Consider the following 19,296-nt stretch of genomic DNA (forward strand, 5'->3'; position numbering starts at 1 on the left):
AAAATTTGACATGGTCCAGTCATAGTGACTGTACACTTTTTGGGCCAAAAAATACACTTGCCTGCGTTGTCACAGGCAGGGTTAGAAACAGTCTAACACGCCTCGAGCCTTACGTTAGAAGTTATAAATGACACATGGCATTTTTTTATTGCTTAATTCTCATTTTATCTCATCCGCTAGCACTTAGGCGGAATATTTGTGTATGATTGAAAAAAACTGACATCGACTATAATGGAGAGACAAATATGACTATATGGGGTCGTTTTCCATTAATTTATATTTATATCAGGTGCTATAATTCATTGCATGTTCTATTACCTAGTACTACCTACTACCTCTAAGTCTGTGATTATAATCATGTGGCTAAAATATGTGGCATGACATACAGGTGTGTCATTTTCGTTATCACTGAACTAAATACGAGCCACACACCCTTCTTTAATTGAAGTTGTTCAAACAAACAAGGAAACAAAGAACAAGACTAGAACTGTATTGGTACCATAAACAAACGTTGAAGATTTATGGTTTGATCTATTTGAGGTATCATATCTATAATTCTACTTAAGAAGCTTCTTTTTTACTCCGTATCTTATATCTTGGTTCATCCTAGTACTCTATATATGTAGTATACGTTATTTATTTAGTTTTGAGTGTTAATGTTAATATGTCTTCAGTAGGTATATAATATAACTAGTGTTTGGGTGATTGGCCAAGGCCCAAATTAAATCCTTTATTTTCAGCTGCCGCCAACACTTTTTGACCAAGGATTAGTAAAACGACGACGGAAATAATACGTAAAACGGCAATCCCGACCCTGCGCTATAATATAATATAATATAATATAATATAATATAATATAAATATAAACTAGTAAATGAGTCTCCGCGCTTCGCAGCGGAAGGCCAGAACAAACACTAAGAGAAAACATAATATTAAAAAAACAATGTGTATGAATAATAGTCCGAGATATTTAACGTTTTTTGAAAAGTTTCCATTTTGCGTATAGGTAGTTGCGTTGTTGTTCGTAAAATTATTTCGAGTTGAACCGTGGTTTCGAAAAAATTTAACGTGTGGCGAGCGAGAAGATGTGGTCCGTTGAAGATTTTGGTGAGTTTTTTAAGTTTTTTTTTATTTAAAAATATGTAAGTTTCACTTTAGCCCTTGAAATTTGAGATGTATGACATTTGTTACTAAATGGTGCTAGTGGGTACGACGATTTAAGCGGAACGACTCCTCTAGCATGGAAGTGGGGTACTATTTATGAATAGTAACCCATTTGCTCATATGTATTTATATATTATTATCATTACAATTGAAAACATTTGTTTATATAAAATACAATATAAATATAAATATAAATATATCCATTAAGAATGTGTTATTGCTCAAATGTAATTATATATATATATATATATATATATATATATATATATATATATATATATATATATATATATATATATATATATATATATATATATATATATATATATATATATATATATATATATATATATATATATATATATATATAAAAGAGAGATTTGATTAGATTACATGCCATTAGTTCCTTAAATATTGCATATTATGCCAAGTGTAATTTTCACATGTCACAATTTTTCATATATAACCTCATCAATCTTTAAAATCACATGTTTACTTATGTAAATCATATAATATCATATATATACTCAATTTAAATGCTAAAACTATCATATGTACCCATTTAATTAAAAAAAAATACTAAACCCAATTTTACACAATTTAATTTCTATTTGATCCCTACTCCTATATACTATTACGATCATCAGAAAAACTACATACATTTGTTCATACACACATGTCCTATTATTATAGTATATTCATACACACATTTATTCATATAGAATCATAAGAAAAACTACTGAACAATTTTGAATACTAATTTTGAGGGAACAGTAACGTATTACTTTGTGTTAGTAAAATTATACCATTACATAATTAGATTCAGCAGATTTCTTAAATCTGATAGAACTCGAGAAATTTTTTGTTGTTGCAACTACACGCAATATGAAATATATATGTATATTATAGTCTCGTTCTGTCAACGAAGCATACTAACATACTAGAAATGCGTCATTTTTTAAGAGCTTTCGGCGATCGTCGGAACATTTGAAAACGGTGACACATGGACGGTTTTGTTTCTAAGAACAACCATTAACTAAAGATTTGTTAATTTGTTTCTTGTAATTAAAATGAAAAGAATTGGGACGGAGGGAGTACATAATTTGTTTGTGGAGATATAATGTCAAAGAAGAAAATTGATACAAAATTGTTTGTTGGAGAGAAGGTTGAAAAAGAGTGGTTTATAAATCTGCATCGTAAAATATATGTATGTTCGTTCTCTAACCTCTAAAGTATGAACTTGGTGGAAGCTATAACTGATTCTAAGATCTAGACCGACTGTACTTCTCTAACCTCTAAATTATGAACTTAGTTCCAACACTTCTTTGTCCATTTCATTTTAGTCTTATTGATTCTTCTGTGTTATTTGTGGTAGTCAAAATATGATGTAACATATTATTTGAAAGACATACATTTGAAATATTTCAATGCATCAATAACAAAATGAGTAAATTTTGACCCTTTTGATCTGGTCAACTAATCAAACTCATTACCATTTTATCTAAACTTTTAAATACTAACCGCTATGACCTCTTAAAAATAGAGTACGGGATCAAATTAACCACATTTAAGTTATTGGGTCGACATGTCCCCCTTAAACGCAACCACAAATATTGTTTGAAAATGTAGATCAGGCATCATAAAATTAAAATAAGTGACTTATTTAAAACGGATTTTGAGTAGCCGTGCAACGCAGGGCTCAAAACCTAGTATAAATATAAATTTTAATTATAAATATAAATATATCCATCACCAGATTGTACAGTACAAGCTTCTCATGCATGTTCACAGTTTATGTACAAATTAACAATCATGCATGTTGGATATGAGTAGATACAAGTTTTCGGGTCAGCCGCGCGCTGTGGCGGCGGACCCCTTATTTTTTATACAACTTTTTGAAGACACAATTTATATTTTAAATTAAATACTTAAACGTTAATAACTCTAACGAAATCAAAAAGAGAATATGTTTCAAATCAATAATTAAAATCAACAAAATTTGAATATTCTCGTTATTTAATACGAAGTAGTAAAGTGTGAGAGTAGAAAAAAATTATAAAGAAAACGAGAAAAAAAAAAGTTTAAAAAGAAGCTTTTAAATAAAATATATATAGAAAAAGTGGTCAAGAAAAAATAATAAAAAAGTCATAAGAAATATTAAATTTAAAAAAGAATTCAAAAATAAAAGAATTAGAATAGGAGGACTGAATTAAAAATAAAAAATATTAAGGGGTGCATTATGAAAAAGAATTAAAAAAAGGATTAAGGGGGTAAATAGTAAAAAAAAAAAAAAAAAAAAAGGTATAAGAAAAATGGTCAGCCCGAGACTCGAACCCATGACCTTACCTTCAAGGTAAAACTTAATTTATCACTGAACCATGTTTACGTTTATTATATATTTACGATATTTAGTATTTAACAATTAAAGATGTCGATTTCAAAATAGTCAAAATTGACGGTTTGATGTTACTGTAGATAGAATTCTAAATGAATATATACAAGTATTTGGGCTGCCCTGCTGGGAAATAGGTTGTAGTAAAAAAAAAAAAAAAAAGAATCTTGGTCTCGAACCCGTGACCTTCAGGTAAGGGTTTTGAGTGCTAAGCCACTGAGGTAACAATTCATTTGTGTAATATGTTAGATGACTAAATATATATACTTCAATTCGCGCTTTTACAAAAGACAAAAAGAAAGGAATGATTCTACCCTTGGAGTTGAGTTTTATTACGCATGTATTCTAAATAAATAGTAACTTTTGTGATTTTCTATTTGAATATATGTATAATATTATATAATATAATATAATTTTGGTCACAGCTAAAATTAGTGACATTTTGTATGTAACTAGAAAGAGTTCGGACCGCGCGTTGCTTCGGTACGCATTTTGATATACATTATTTGGTACCTGTTTGTAATATCAACGCTATTTACGTAAAAAATGCGTACGCATCTTTACTACTTATTACATACATACATAATCTTGTACATATAAAAATTTTTAAAACACGATATTTCTGAAATTAACGTTCTGTTGTACAAATTAATACCAAATACTGGCATTTGAAAAACTTTGTTTCGAATATAATTAGTTGCGTTTTGTTCGTAAAATTATTTCGAGTTGAACGGTGATGACGAAAAAACCTAACTCGCAGCGAAAAATAAATAATTCCCGTTAAAAAATTGAGTGAGTTTTATTTACAAATTATTATATTAAATTGAAAAGTTACATTTTAACCTTTTATACCCTAAGTAATTATAATTTTTACCCTTGAACAATTACATATATTTTCCCTTAAGTATATATCACTTGACATGTTCTTCCATTACAAAAACTACGTTGCCCAAAATATGAAACGACCAAAAAAATGGTGGGTATTAGTAGATATTAAAATATTGGCTGCAGGTTTGTTAACAAAACTATACTACTAATATTATAGTGAGATTTAAGAACTTTTACCAAACGACTTATAGTCTAGGCGTGGCGAATTCAGGAATTTCAATTGACGGGTTCAAAAAGTTAAAAATTTGAAAGAAGCAAAAAAAATGGGCCAAAATGTCGAACTTTAACATATGAATATTAAAAAAAATTCAATTGCCAGGGCTGCTGACCCCGGTTGCCCCTTCAAATGTATCAAAGTTATCCCTTTAATATACTAAATGACGTGCAGATATGTGTCGTTTGACACAACCAACGGACCAAAATAGGGATAAAACGACAACCAACCAAACTCAATTCAAAAAACTCAAAAACACCCCCCTCAACTATAACCAACTTCTAAAACCTACACCAAACTCTTGGGGGGTAAAAACATAAATTCTCTTACTTAAAATAAAAATTCCACCCAAAGACTTCGACAGTCTGTATCTTCCTGCTCGTCGCGAGTTAAATTCCACCGACCACACCGCTAAACTCGAAATATTTTTTTGAACAAAACGAAACTAAATACGTTCGAAACGGACACTTTTTAAAAAACGCTAAACACAACGACAGTCCGTATCTTCCTGCTCGCCGCGAGTTAAATTTTTACGACAGCATCGTCAGACTCAAAATAATTTTATGAACAAAACGAAACTGACTACGTTCGAAACGGACACTTTTTAAAAAACGCTAAACACAACGACAACCCGTATCTTCCTGCTCGCCACGAGTTAAATTTTTTCGACAACACCGTTAGACTCGAAATAATTTTATGAACAAAACGAAACTAACTATGTTCGAAACGGACACTTTTTAAAAAACGCTAAAGACAATGACATCTACAACGTCACTTAACACATGTGCCGTTTTTCCTTATGTAAATACATAAAGCTACGTTAAATATGAATACGCAGGCCGAAAGCCCCCGACGCATCGCGCGGGCCGGATCCGGACTAGTTGCTACTATAAGAATCTGTTGGGTTCTGTTGTTGATCACGTGCAGTTCTCAATTAAGGAAAATAGCATTGCATATCCATCAATCTTCTTTTTTCTTTGAAAAAAAAAGGTAAAATTTTATTAGAATTGCACAGCCACTTACAATTAATAAAATCAACATGGAATAGCACGGCAGTATCCATCAACAACAAACAACAACAGTCAACAACCCACCCAAATACACCAGTAGCAATTTTGACCCAAAACTACAACTGAACATGAATACAAATAAGACTAGAACATTCATATCTACTTGTTAAGCAGTCTTCTTATTATGCTTATGAATTACTAATTGTGATAATTACCAAATTTCAAGTGACAAGTCTCGAGTCCCGGACTTTGGTGGCTACAAGTCAACTCTTGTTATCTAGTCAAAGAACAATGACACAACGATCACAATCTCGCCTTCAACCTTGGAACCTGTTAATCAAGTCCAACTGTCAAATCAGTCGGATATTATTTGCTGTATTTCTTGTGATAGTTTCCTTGGAAGTTATCAACTCACATTTCACGGTTAAGAAGCTTCCAGGCTTAGTTGGTGATCTTCCTTTTACACTTGAAACAGGGTATGCTTGTTCTTGTATTTAAAAGAATACAGTTGATGTAGTATCATGATATCCATTTTTCATGTTGTAGTAGATAAACTAAATCTTAACACAATAATGTTGTTTAAGCTACATTGGTGTCGAAGAATCAGATGACGTACAGTTCTTTTACTATTTCATTGAATCTGAAGGGAACCCGAAAGTTGACCCTCTTATGCTTTGGCTCACGGGCGGCCCGGGTTGCTCTTCTCTTTCTGGCCTTTTCTACGAAATAGGTATCATTCAATGTCCTGAATATTTTGGAATTAAGAGCACCTGTTGTTGTGATTTGAGTAAAATTTTTAACTTTTGGGGTCCTGATATCCTCACAAGAAATCTTTTCAAACCTCATTACCAATATATCTTTGGGCGATTAGGGAAAGATTCGAAAACGGTCACGCGATAACCTGTTTTTATAGATATGAGTAAATACTCCATTTGTATTTGACATTTTGTTATGATATGACTAGAAAACCTTATCCGTTTTCCTGTTTACCTTTTGTTGTGATTGTCACAGCAAAAACGAAGTTTTCATAACGAGTTCATTTGTATTTAGGGTTAAGGCTACTCAAAGGCCATATACTTTTTTTTTGTCCCGATGTAGTCCATATACCCAAAAAAATACCATTATAGGCCATAAACTTCAAAAAAATGTGTTAATGTAAACCGTTGACCTGATTGATCGATTTTGTAGGTTGATCTTCAAAAAAGTATAATTTTTTTTTGTTCCAATGTAAGCTTTATACAAAAAAAAGTACTAATGTAGTTCACATACTTTCAAAAAGTGTATCGATGTAGGTCACATATTCACATATTTTCAAAAAGTGTATCGATGTAAACAAAAGGTGGCCTGTTTAGCCGGTAACAGGTTACCTTTTGTTTACATCGATACACTTTTTCAAAGTTTTTGGCCTATAATAGTATTTTTTTGGTATATGGACTACATCGGGACAAAAAAAAAAAGATATGGCCCTTAAGTAGCCTTAACCCGTATTTAACATTTTGGTGCTTCTTCGCAGGCCCCTTTACTACTGACTTTGCTTATTCCACTTTGGAGAATCCAATGCTTAAGCTAAATCCTCACAGTTGGACAAAGGTGTGTTTAATCTTTACCCAAATTCTTACTTGCTATTCGTACTTGTGTATATTTGACAAGTGTTTAAGTATCGTCTCTAACATTTTTATTCCTAGTTTTTCTTAAACAAGGCCCCATCCCAAAGTGAATTTAGTAAGAATTGAACTTGGATCGCCTTTGGAGATTCCCAATCATTCAACCACTAGGCCACTCTTTGGATTACAAATTTTTTTTTGAATATAATATATATATATAGTGAAAAGATCCTGAGCGAACTTTTGACAGCCGCGAACCAAAGCAAAAACAAAACCCCGCTATGATGAACAAACATGGATTCAATTCATCAATTCAAGGCGTTTTAGATGATGATTCCAACATGAAAGTTGCTTAAAATGTTGCATCTAATGTTCTTCAATCGTCAATTTAAGCCGAAACATCATATAGATTATGAATTTGAATCATGAAGAAATTTTTGACTTTTTTTCTCCAAATCTTTGACTCACAAATTCGAGCTCGAATCTAATAGTTAGAATCTGAAACTTTGCAGATAAATTCATGAGATGAATGCTAACATATTTGCGTTTTTAATTTTGGTCATGACTTGATTTTTGTGAGATGCATCTACTAAATGCATCTACTTTTCATCTAAGTCTGGAGTTCAATATGCAAGTTAGAGAGTTAAATCTGGGTTCCAATCTGTACACAGATTGAACTCAATCTGTTGCAAATTGAACCCAATTTGTGTATAGATTGAGTTAAATATGAATAATTTTTTTTTTCTTTTTCAATCTGTAGGTTAAGTCTGCTGCAGATCGAAGTTCAATCTGCGTACAGATTGAAGGTCATCTGTTGAGCGGGCAGTAGTTCTCTGGGTTCTCTTCTAAGTTGATATATATATATATATATATATATATATATATATATATATATATATATATATATATATATATATATATTGTGGATTACATATTTTAAGGTTTCAAGGGTAGAATTTATATGATGTTAAGAAGCATATGAGTACAATTTTCATTATACAAAGATAGTTATATCAATCATCATTATTGCATTTTAGGCGGCCAACATAATATTTCTTGATCAACCGGCTGGGTCTGGATTCTCCTATGCAAAAACTCCGGAATCTTATATGACAAATGATACATCATCATCGATGCGGGTTTACAGCTTTCTAAAGAAGGTATCATATGATGATTTTTGTAATTTATCTTTTTTCATCTAAGCGTACTCAATAAATATTTGACTTACTATTTTTGAATGTCAAGACAAATGTGTTAGCCTTATCTATTCTTCAAAATGGATTACTTATTACTCTCTTCAAAATAAGTGTCAATCTTTTTTTTTTTTTTTCTCAAAATAAGTGTACAGTTGCAAAAAAAATAAAAAATAAAATAACTATTAAATATCATTAAACTCCTCGATTTATCTTTAGTTATTACCCTCAATCTCTCATAGTTTATATAAATCCGATCAAACTTACCTTAAATATAATGTCAAAACTAGCATTCATCACAACTATCTTAAATTCAAAATTTCTACCACATACATGCTCCAAACATAGGTTAGGTCCTTCTTAACACATTTCTGAATGAAGTGAAACCTCGTGTCTATGTGCTTACTTCTGCCATGAAATACCGAGTTTTCCGTGAAAGCTATCACCAGTTACTGACAAACAATGACAAACAACTGGACAGTTCTTAGCTTCCTGAACCATAAGTCTGTCAAACTTATAACCATCAAGCTAGACTTTCAAATAGCTACCATAAACTTACCTTTCACAAAAAGTCAATGCTATTGTTCATTGTTTCTGGGAAGACCATGTAACTACATTACGTGCAAAGTAAGATACCATTCCGGTTGTACCCTTACGATCATCCAAATCCACACCATGATTGTCGTCACTAAACCCGACTACTTTATGTTTTTCACCCTGATGGGTATCTTATTGCAGGCAAAGAACACTCGGTCTATCAACAAATCCCTTTACGGATTGTGGCAGGAACCAAGGACGTGGAATTTTCACTTCGAGAAAACACTTAATGAGTTGGGTTATTAATCAAGTAAAATTTAGCTTGAGTGCAGAAAGTGAAGATTATGTACGATCAATCGAGGATAGTAAAAGAGATCGATCACCGACTACAAGTTAGGTTTTGCAATCGGTGGTAGGATGTATTGTTGTGCTCTTGTGAGATGTGAATGATGAATGAACGGTACGGCAAACACCTAGGTTGTATTTATAGGGAGAAAACTAGTTAGAATTGTATCATGATTGTGATTCATACTAGGATTAGGATTCCAACTAGGGTTTTCCACTCCTTGAACTCGTCCGCATTGTGGGCTGTCATGGTGGGCCAATTGGCATTGCATCTTGGGCCAATGTTATTAGTGCTAACACGTAGGGCTACATGTTACAAGAAGTATTCTCGCACATCATGCCTAAGATAATGTGCGCAGTTGGACTTTGAAAATCCGGCTCGCTACACTGCTCTTTGGGTTGGGCTGGTTCACTACGCGGCTTTTTGTGCTAGGCCAGTTCGCTACGCGGACTATTGATGGTCCGGTTCGCTACATGGCCCTTTGGTCTAGGTCGGATCACTACACGACCCTTTTAGCTCTCGTACGAGAATTAGGTAGCGAGTTACTATGTGTATCATTAGTTATTAGATATGCCATTAAGAACAACGTGTTTACAAGCTTCAGAAGTCAAACACAGTGTTAACAGTTGGCCTTTATATAGACGATTTGATTGTGACTGGTGAGGACCAGGTGGCGGTTTTCAAGATACAAATACAAAGGGTGTTTGACATGAGTGATTTGGGGAAACTATCCTAACTTGTGATAGGATGACCGTGTAGTTAGCGTCCTGATATCTTCACAAGAGGTTTCAGGTTCAACACCAACTACTAGCACAACTTGGAGTGTCTAGATCCATTCCAAACTTATTTAGTACCACTTGGAGTGTCTAGATCCATTCCAAACTTATTTGTATTGATATTAACTCGATTTATTTTATGTAATATTCAATCATGTCGAATGCGGCGGTACGAATAAAGTTGAATACGTTGGACTATCGTTAGAAGGGAATCCCAATCTACTAAGGTTTAAGGGGGGGATTATTAGGTGCAAACCCAACCTACATCGAAATTGAAATAAAGTTATGATTGCATATAAGCTCATGGGTTACCTCATTTAATTATCTATTGATTTTAGAGTTAAGCTTTAGTGGGTTTATATGTTTATCATATTGAGCTAAGTATCGGTCCTAAGACTTTTCACCTTGTCAATATATGAGGCAATTGATATATTGCATTGCTCACATCATGAACATATTGCATCGTATCGGTTTATGATATAATTAAGCTAATTATGATAAATTTAATTACTTGATATATCTATCCTAACAGTGGCTTGTGGATCATCCTAACTTTCTTAACAATCCATTCTATCTTGGTGCTGATTCCTACGGTGGCATTGTGCTCCCAATAGTTGTCCAGAAAATATATGAAGGTGCTAAAAAAACTTTATTTCCTTTTTCATATTCCAACCAAATTAACTTGATGATTTCACATGTCTCAGGTTTCTCATTCAGGTTTCCTTCTTTCGTAGGTAATGAAGTTGGAGACTTGATGCACATTAATATCAAAGTATGAATCATTCATTAATACATTGACTTGATAAGTTCAGTTTTGGAATTTTATCAGCTAAATTGTTGTGAATTTTTTTTTTTTTTTTTAAATGCTAAGTGACCAACTGTAGTGAATTAACATATATTTTCCAAATTAGGGGTATGTACTTGGTAATCCTGTGACAGATGCAAGTGGCGAAGATAATTCAAGAATCCCATTCGCTCACAGAATGGGACTCTTATCAGATGCAATCTACAAGGTAAGTTATTTCATGTTTATATATTTATCTGGCAAAACACTCGCACACCCTCGCCATTAACTAGGACTTGAATCTCTTTGTAGTAACTTGTTGGACTACCTTGATATTTTCGGACCAAAAGCCTATCGATCAATAATTTATTTTCTGCAAATAAACATAAACTAAATTAAAAATATATCAGAATATCTAATGAAGTTAGATGTGATACAAATGCTATGATCTGCTTCAGTGATCTACTTGAAAAAACTACAATGTCTACCAAGTGAAACCAATACACATGCAACACTATTACAACTTCGAATGATCTGCATTGAAACGACAACAGCTACCACAAACCGCATCCGAACCCGAACAAGCAGTCACCCCGACTACATCAATTATTAACTCTAAAGTCGCATACACAAAGCCGTGGAAAACCTTTTGTAACCAACTCGTAAACACAGCCAAAGTTTGAAAGACACAGCCGGGAGATGAAACTAGCAAATGGATACCGAAAAGTACCCTTGAAACTCGTGAGCTGCAACCAAAAGAAGAACCACAACACAACGAAACTAGAGACGGATCAAAGGTAGTGTCCAGGATGAAGAACAGAGGCACAAGGAGAAGTGCGGAAGTAGGAGATGTACGACGAATTAGCGCCACACAAGGAGGAAAAAGGAAGTGGGGCCAGAAGAACCACAAAACAACAATCCATTAACCATTGAACCAGAAAACTATAACATCTCTAATGAGATCCAACTTCGTCACGATCTCTTATGAGATATAACTTGAAACAAACTTACCAAACACTTTGAAACAAACAACCAATTGAAAACACTTTAAAAACAAACAACTAGTTCCAATGCAAATTAAGAAAACAGAAAACTCTTGACAACTTCACAAACTATTGAAAACTTAACAATTGAAAACCAAATCTTGAACACTTAAATACAACTCATTAACAAAACTTGAATAAACCAACCAACCTACCAAACACATTTAGTGAGTTCCATTTTCAACAAGCAACCATATGGAAAACAAGCATCTTGAAAACCAACAGAAACACTTCATCGCCCTCGGATGAACACTACCGGGAAATCGAAACCCGTCTCCAGTGACCTATCACTAGTTGAAAGTATCCAGCTAAGTGAGACCAAACCAACCACCGAACCCCACCCCACAGAACAACCATCACACCAATGAAAACAACTACGGCGGCAAATAGAGAATTTTTGGCTTGCTGCCGGTATCGGAGAACAGAAAATAGAAAACAACGGAAGCAGAGGAAAAAGGAGAAAACACCCTACATCGTAACCACCCACAAACTCAGAATGCGGTTGCCACCACCGTATTCTCCGCCTGGGTGTGGTAGTGTTTGCCGGAATAAACGACGAAACTCCCCTCAAACACTCATCGCCAGAGAAAGATGGGTGGTAGAAAAAAGATAAAAAAAATAAGGAGAAAACATAAGGAACGAGGAGAAAGGGGGCAGAACGCAGATATCCGACCACCGGCACAGAGCCAACGGCCGGAAAAAGCAAGAAAGTGGCGGGCGACGCTAGATTCGAAATATTGGAGATTGGTCCAAGAGAGAGAAATGGTGAAACACCTTTTTCGATATTCATTGGGTAACTTGCTTATTGATGAATAAGTAAACATTCAATTGTTACCTAAGATTATGTCACTATAGTTTGTTAAAATGTATTATTCGTTGACAGGTTAGTATGTTCTCATTCTTCTCATAGGTGCTACTAGCAGCAAACAAAATGGAAATATATCTAAAAATATATAGTTGTATCTTTTGCAGTCAACTGTAGAGCATTGTCATGGAGAGTACTCAAATGTAGATCCCAACAACAATGCATGTCTGATTGATCTTCAAGTGGTAGACAAGGTACACAAGCTAGTTTCAGACATGCATTATTAGCTAATAATGTCCTCTTTAGGATCTGTATTGACTTTGATGTTATGTTGTAATTGATTTGCAGTGCTGGGATGGAATTTACCAGCCCCATATCTTAGAGCCTAAATGTCATGACACTTCAAGTATCTTAATGTTTGATCTCTTCCGGAGGGGCTTAAGAGCTCTTGACAATACCTATCTGGAGATTTCACCTCAACTTCAGCTGCAAGGGTGTCGAGTATGTCTCTAATATGTGTGTGTGTGTGTACTTGTCTTGACAATACATTTTTTAATGATGTTTTTATATACTAAAATAAATAATAGAATTCTAAAACCAAGTATCAACCAATCACTCTTATAACTGTTTTATGGTAGTTGTGTTTTATCCTTACTTATGGCAGGATGACAACTATATATACTCTTACGTATGGGCTAATAGCAGAGAGGCACGTGAAGCTCTTCACATTAGTGAGGTTTGTAATTCACAATGAGTTTTATTCATGTTCATCTTGATTTATGTAAGATGATAATCTCATCGAATTACTGGCAGGAAACTCGCAATATTGAGTGGGTGCGCTGCAATGAATCATTGCATTATGGTGAAGGTGAAGATGTGACATCTTACACACGCAATGTTCTAAGTACCATTGGGTATCATCGACGCCTTTCTGATAAAAATTGTCGAGCTCTTATATATAGGTAACATTAATAGCTTTCGTTAGTATGCACTGTAGTATAATTCTTTTTGTATTATACAAAAATTTTACTAACACAGTGGTATTCGTTACGTTATGTATGTGATAGAGATTAGCCCAAGGCAAAGCCCAATAATGATAGTCAAGGCCAAGCCCACTTGAAAGTCTCTAAATTGTGTTAATCAGTTAGGGTCAGGTCATTGAGAATTTTATGTGTGTATTTGGTATCAGTTCTTAAGTTAACTTGGGCAGGAAGATGATAATCTCATAGAATTTTATGTGTGCTACTTCTCTGATTCTGATTTTGGGCAGAGTGAATACCAATATGTGGTTTCCTCTGAGTTTATGTTATCCTCCATATTATCAATAAATCATTCACTTTTATTAAATAGTTCATCATCACTTGTTTATTATACTTGCTGCAGCTATTTACTCTTCATAATTCATAATCTGCTGCTGTCATATTTTGTGATTCTTATCAGTATGTATATATATTTTTTTGTATGTGTTTGAGCAGTGGGGATCATGACATGATTGTTCCATATTTGAGTACGGTAAACTGGATTGAATCGCTAAACTTGACAGTCGTAGATGACTGGAGACCTTGGTTTGTTGACGAACAAGTAGCCGGGTTAGTAACGCTTCAAGATCAATGACCTATATAATGACATATATATTGCCATTGTGATGTTCATGTATTATTATGATGCATTGATGCAGATACACCATGAATTACTCGAAAAATGAATACAGCTTAACATTTGCTACTTTAAAGGTGAGTTATCTACTCTAGTGAAAATTGCAACAACCTTTTGACTTGTGGTCATATATATGTCATATATACTCATATAGAAAGAAAAAAAAAACTAGCAAGCTCAACAATTTTCATGAAATGATATCAATACTTTTTTGTTTATGGTGATGATGATTATAATTAATTAACTATTTTTTGTATTGTTACTACATTTATTATATAGGGAGGAGGTCACACAGCTCCGGAGTACAAACCTAAAGAATGTTTAAGCATGTTTATGAGTTGGCTTGGTGATGACCCGTTATAAGTAACAATAAAATTGTATGCAAGTTGTATGTATCCATTTATATGTATTATGCACAATTATCTGTTTGGTAAACGATTTTGTGTTACCTGAATAAAAGACATTATTATGATTATGATACTGACTGAGTAGAAGCTACAAAAGTATAATATATTATGCATAATATATATTGTATGTAAGTTGTACATATCCATCTTATGATTGATCCATATATATGTGTATAAATTAATTCTTTATTATTCATTTAAACTTTGAAGACACTTACTCCAAAAGCCGATTGCTCTTGCACCAGAAAATGGCAACGACATATAAGAAGATGCTACCAGTAACACCACCGCCCATAGTCCATAAAAATTTACGCATACCAATTTCCTTCTCAGCATCAGTGTCATTCGCAAACAGATCGATATGAATATTCATTCCAAACACTCCAGCAACCACCACAAATGCACTTACTACTAGAGTTGCAGTTGTCAGCATAACACCCATTTGCAGAAGATGATTCTGCTTGTCATCCAGCATTATGTTGATGTAATCTTCTGTGTCATCCACATATTCTCTCAGCTGCACACAAATATAAAATTATCTACAATCATAATCTCAAAATATAAAGTTTATTTCAGAGATAGATAGAAATCGCCATATAAGTGAATCACACGTACAGTGGATAGTTTATTCAGTGTACCATCAATCTGAACGAAGTAAGCCTCCAAGAGCATTTCAAGTTCCTCAATATCGAGGCGCTTGCTATTACCGCTACGTGTTGTACTAGTTCGGGTCCCACGGCTGTCTCTTCCAATTGTATTAGCTCGATAAAGGTGTTCATGTTCATTCTCATTCCCATCGGTTACACCCTCGGCAGGGGCTTTGATATAATATAATTTTTATTCAGATTACATTATAGCGGTATTAAGAGGAAATAAGTAGTCTTGACACAAACCTGTCGTCGATTTCGGTTTCAAGTATCCCTTCATCCATGTCATCTTCTTCATTTACAAATGAAGATGAAGAAGAATTGTCAAGTTGTTGCTCGAGTTTGTCAGTCAGATACATTTCCGCCATATCTTCGTCATCATCAAGCAGATGCTCTAATTCATCCCTAACCTGAGCCAACAATATGAATCCATCGTATAAATTTTAAAAAATGAACCTGATTCTCTAAAGGTCATTTAGGGTGCGTTTGTTTGTCTCTTAACTGAATCATTCAGCACTGAATCCTGAATCAGGATTTAGTGCGTTTGTTTTTGACATCTGAATGACAAATGATGTTGAACCCACAAACCTTTTGAACACGTCCTGTAATAGCAACCAACCGACTTTTAATTTGACGGACACGTTCCAAATTGAGAGTACTAATCTTCGAGGTCAACTTATCCAGTGCTGGATGAGCTTCTTGCTCCAATGTCCTTGCCTAATTCAGCATTTTTTCAATAATAAACAACAATAAGAAACAAGGTTGAAAAAGGTGAGAGATATGGTCGAGACCTTTAAGGGTCGAGATGGACGGGACAGGGTCGTTGACCAATATTCACTTTTAAGTATATATATATATATATATATATATATATATATATATATATATATATATATATATATATATATATATATATATATATACATACATATTTTGAAGCCACAGGATCCTATAATCGCCATCACCGTTAATTTATAACAAAATAAATAAACTAAAATATGACAATTTTGACTTATTTGACCGATTTTCTTACTTTTCTTGACCCAACTTTTGACCTATGGTTTCCAATTTACTCCGTATACTTTCGTACTTCTGACCGAGACAGTTAAGACGAAGATGGGACAGGCTAGTCACCAAACCGCCGCAACGGCATGAGACGGGGTCGTTTGCAACCATGATAAGAAAAATATAGAAACGAAACACATGTAACAAGAAAATATCCATAAAAACCTCTCACTCACCTCGTTATCCAAAGAACCGCAAGCTGCCTCAAGACATGCTTCTAGTGACACGAACTCAAAAGGAAGAAGCTTTGGTCCATCTCGTTTATCAAAAGAATGTTTTCCGTCAGCTTTAACCTCGTGACCACTCTCTGCGACACTCGCAGCCACTCTCGGGGGACTAACTTCTCTTGATCGCGCCTCTCCCAAATCATACAAATGTCGCCATTCATTATCACCATCTACAATTCCCTCCTAAAAAGGTTACAACATCATTAGCGGCTTTATAATCTAAAACGATAAATATGATAAAACATAAAACCTGAGAAGTAGCGTGATGATGACGCAAAATACGGCGTTGAAGTTCATCAACAAAGGGAGTAACAGAAGGATCTTTAGAATTAAGCAACAAAACCTCTTGAGCAGTAATTATAGCTTTAATATGCTCAAGGTTAATCACAATAGCTCGTTCTCTACCGAGTACAGTAGACGGATACGATAGAATCGGGTCAAGGATCCGAAGATCACGAGCAGGTAAACCTGTACGGCGCATGATAGGATGTTTACCGGCTTCAATAATTTGAGCCTGACCGGTGGAATCGAGAAGAAGCCATTGACGGATGCCTGATGCTTTTTTACGAAGTGGTGGTCCACCAACGAGGTTCAATTGAGTGGCATCTTCCGGTGTGGCGGCGAATGCTACGGCTACCGGAGTCGGAGGATGTGTCAACCTCATGAATTTGATGTTTCAACGTCTCCACAAAGCATGGGAGGTTTTGATTGGCTGTGAGTAAAAATACTCCGTATTTGATTTTGATTAAAGGTGAAAGTATCGATGCCATCGAAAAATAAACAATTTTTCTATGAAGAATCATGCTTTAACCAGGGGCGGGCACTCTCAGGTATGTTTTTCTTTTTTTCTTGTTTTTTTTAATAAATTTATTGGCTGTCACGACTCTAGCCTAAATTGAATTCAATGCAGGATTTAAAACACATGTAAATTTGATTATATGGCGTCTCAATTTTATTTTTTATTTTATTTTACTATTTTTTTTAAAAACAATTCCTAGTTATTGGCCGAAGGTCCACTCGGAAGCAATCTCTTTATCCGTCGAATAGAGAGAGGGATGATTTTCTCTACTTTTGAGAGTGTTTCACTCTAGGTGAAGAAATAACTTGTTTTTAATATCGGATAAGGGAAGGATGGTCTACATCTTATCTCTCCATACACCACTCATGTGGTATTGAGTTTTGTTGTTGTTGTAAAACAACCGTCCTTGTACTTGTAGTTTGTTCAAAAATACTAATCAAATTCAAAAGCTTTTTTTACCATGAGAATTTGTATAGTTTATCTTGAATTCTTGATTGTATTGAGTGGCAGATATATGATATGATCAAAACTCATCGAGTAACTATCAAATTTTCACAACTAATGATAGTTGTAGGGTACTTTGGCAGTTGTTTAACTCCAAAGAACTCTAAATTCTAAAATTATATGGGGTCATATAGTAAAATTTAGTGGTATCACATACAATCTGAAGAATAATTCGTTAAAAGAATCCAGACTAGTGGGGTCACAGGACCCCACTGGTTATAATGTAGACTCGCCACTGATTGTATGAGGAGTCAAAATCACTAACTAACGTGATTTTGAAAGAAAATATGTGTTTGCTACTCCCTACGTCTCACTAGTGTCCACTTACTTTTTGCACACAGTTTTAGAAAATCTCACTAACTTTATTCCCCACCAATCAGAAGTTTTCTCTCTCCAGAATAACCTCTTAACAAAAAACAAAGTGGGCGTTTCAAATGAGACATCCCAAAATAGTAAGGTGGACACTTTAGATGGGACGGAGGGAGTACAAATTAACAGAGTTTCTAGGTTTATTGAAAGTTGCAGTTGTGTTGATGTGTGTATGTAGATAAAGAGAAAATAAGTAGGAAAAGGAAGAGAAATATTTGAATTGACTATTTTACCTCACTTATGCTGCACATGACATAATTTGACTGTAACATATAATACCAGTTAGCGATTTGGACTCTCATGCAACCAAGGTAAACTAAAGGGATTAAAAGAAGTCTTGTATCTGGTTAATAATTTTGGACAAACCACAAGGACTATGCCCATAATTTTGTGTTTTATTTATTTAGACCGCATTCTAGTGTTTTTTAGAAACGAAAGGAAAGTAAACAAACAAATGACGATGCTTGCTCTAGAGGTTTGAGGAATGATTTGCCAAGTATTATCGATATCAGATATATGCCTTACTCAACAAAGCAAGTTTGGATTGATTTAAGAGGAAATGACCTAAAGGCTAAGTGGGAAAATATCGTATGGTGTCCTCTATTCATTCCAAAACATGTTTTCATATTATGGATTACTATTCATGACAAACTCAAGACAATAGATGCTAAAAGCATGGCATCCATATGTTACCTACAAGTGTGTTTTATGTGAATCATGTGCATATTCTCATTAACACTTGCTTTCCATTATGATTAGCAACTTAGAGTTTGAAATGAACTAAAGAAGATGTTTGTCTACAGAAGTTTAGGAATGATTTGCCAATTATTATTGATGATCATGTCAAATATCCACATAACTAAGAG

General features: G+C 34.1%; 2 protein-coding genes across 4 annotated transcripts; one reads left to right on the top strand and one right to left on the bottom strand.

Moving 5' to 3' along the window:
* The first annotated feature begins 333 nt into the window (after nucleotides 1-333).
* Nucleotides 334-14,910, top strand: LOC139873232 (serine carboxypeptidase-like 10). 3 transcript variants are annotated; one of them, XM_071861167.1, is made up of 16 exons: nucleotides 334-540; nucleotides 1,007-1,107; nucleotides 5,895-6,144; nucleotides 6,253-6,398; nucleotides 7,182-7,258; nucleotides 8,310-8,432; nucleotides 10,657-10,759; nucleotides 10,829-10,896; nucleotides 11,036-11,137; nucleotides 12,924-13,010; nucleotides 13,105-13,257; nucleotides 13,421-13,492; nucleotides 13,570-13,718; nucleotides 14,232-14,345; nucleotides 14,435-14,489; nucleotides 14,692-14,910. In XM_071861167.1, the coding sequence occupies exons 2-16, from the start codon at nucleotides 1,086-1,088 to the stop codon at nucleotides 14,773-14,775; spliced, it is 1,605 nt and encodes a 534-aa protein (XP_071717268.1). In that variant the 5' UTR covers nucleotides 334-540; nucleotides 1,007-1,085; the 3' UTR covers nucleotides 14,776-14,910. The 3 variants fall into 3 exon arrangements, with proteins under 3 accessions (XP_071717268.1, XP_071717269.1, XP_071717270.1); XM_071861168.1 differs by having other exon boundaries at nucleotides 10,859-10,896; XM_071861169.1 differs by lacking the exon at nucleotides 1,007-1,107.
* A 99-nt stretch (nucleotides 14,911-15,009) lies between these two features.
* Nucleotides 15,010-17,426, bottom strand: LOC139871797 (magnesium transporter MRS2-3-like). Its single transcript, XM_071859528.1, has 6 exons — nucleotides 17,009-17,426; nucleotides 16,708-16,941; nucleotides 16,055-16,183; nucleotides 15,709-15,876; nucleotides 15,435-15,626; nucleotides 15,010-15,336 (listed from the first exon to the last, which is right to left on the bottom strand). Exons 1-6 carry the CDS (start codon nucleotides 17,420-17,422, stop codon nucleotides 15,034-15,036), a joined length of 1,440 nt encoding a protein of 479 aa, XP_071715629.1. The 5' UTR covers nucleotides 17,423-17,426; the 3' UTR covers nucleotides 15,010-15,033.
* Nucleotides 17,427-19,296: the final 1,870 nt, after the last annotated feature.

Source organism: Rutidosis leptorrhynchoides, chromosome 10 (assembly GCF_046630445.1).
Source record: "Rutidosis leptorrhynchoides isolate AG116_Rl617_1_P2 chromosome 10, CSIRO_AGI_Rlap_v1, whole genome shotgun sequence".
Classification (NCBI taxonomy): Eukaryota; Viridiplantae; Streptophyta; class Magnoliopsida; order Asterales; family Asteraceae; genus Rutidosis; species Rutidosis leptorrhynchoides.

What these genes read in the sequence shown, in the direction of transcription:
- LOC139873232 (XM_071861167.1), top strand. Translation starts at nt 1,086, where the DNA reads ATGTGGTCCGTTGAAGATTTTG. An exon ending in TGGCCTTTTCTACGAAATAG is followed by an intron (nt 6,399 to 7,181) that starts GTATCATTCAAT and finishes GCTTCTTCGCAG; the next exon opens with GCCCCTTTACTACTGACTTT. An exon ending in ATCTTCAAGTGGTAGACAAG is followed by an intron (nt 13,011 to 13,104) that starts GTACACAAGCTA and finishes ATTGATTTGCAG; the next exon opens with TGCTGGGATGGAATTTACCA.
- LOC139871797 (XM_071859528.1), bottom strand. Translation starts at nt 17,422, where the DNA reads ATGAGGTTGACACATCCTCCGACTCCGGTAGCCGTAGCATTCGCCGCC. An exon ending in TTACAGGACGTGTTCAAAAG is followed by an intron (nt 15,877 to 16,054) that starts GTTTGTGGGTTC and finishes TTGTTGGCTCAG; the next exon opens with GTTAGGGATGAATTAGAGCA. An exon ending in CACTGAATAAACTATCCACT is followed by an intron (nt 15,337 to 15,434) that starts GTACGTGTGATT and finishes ATTTGTGTGCAG; the next exon opens with CTGAGAGAATATGTGGATGA.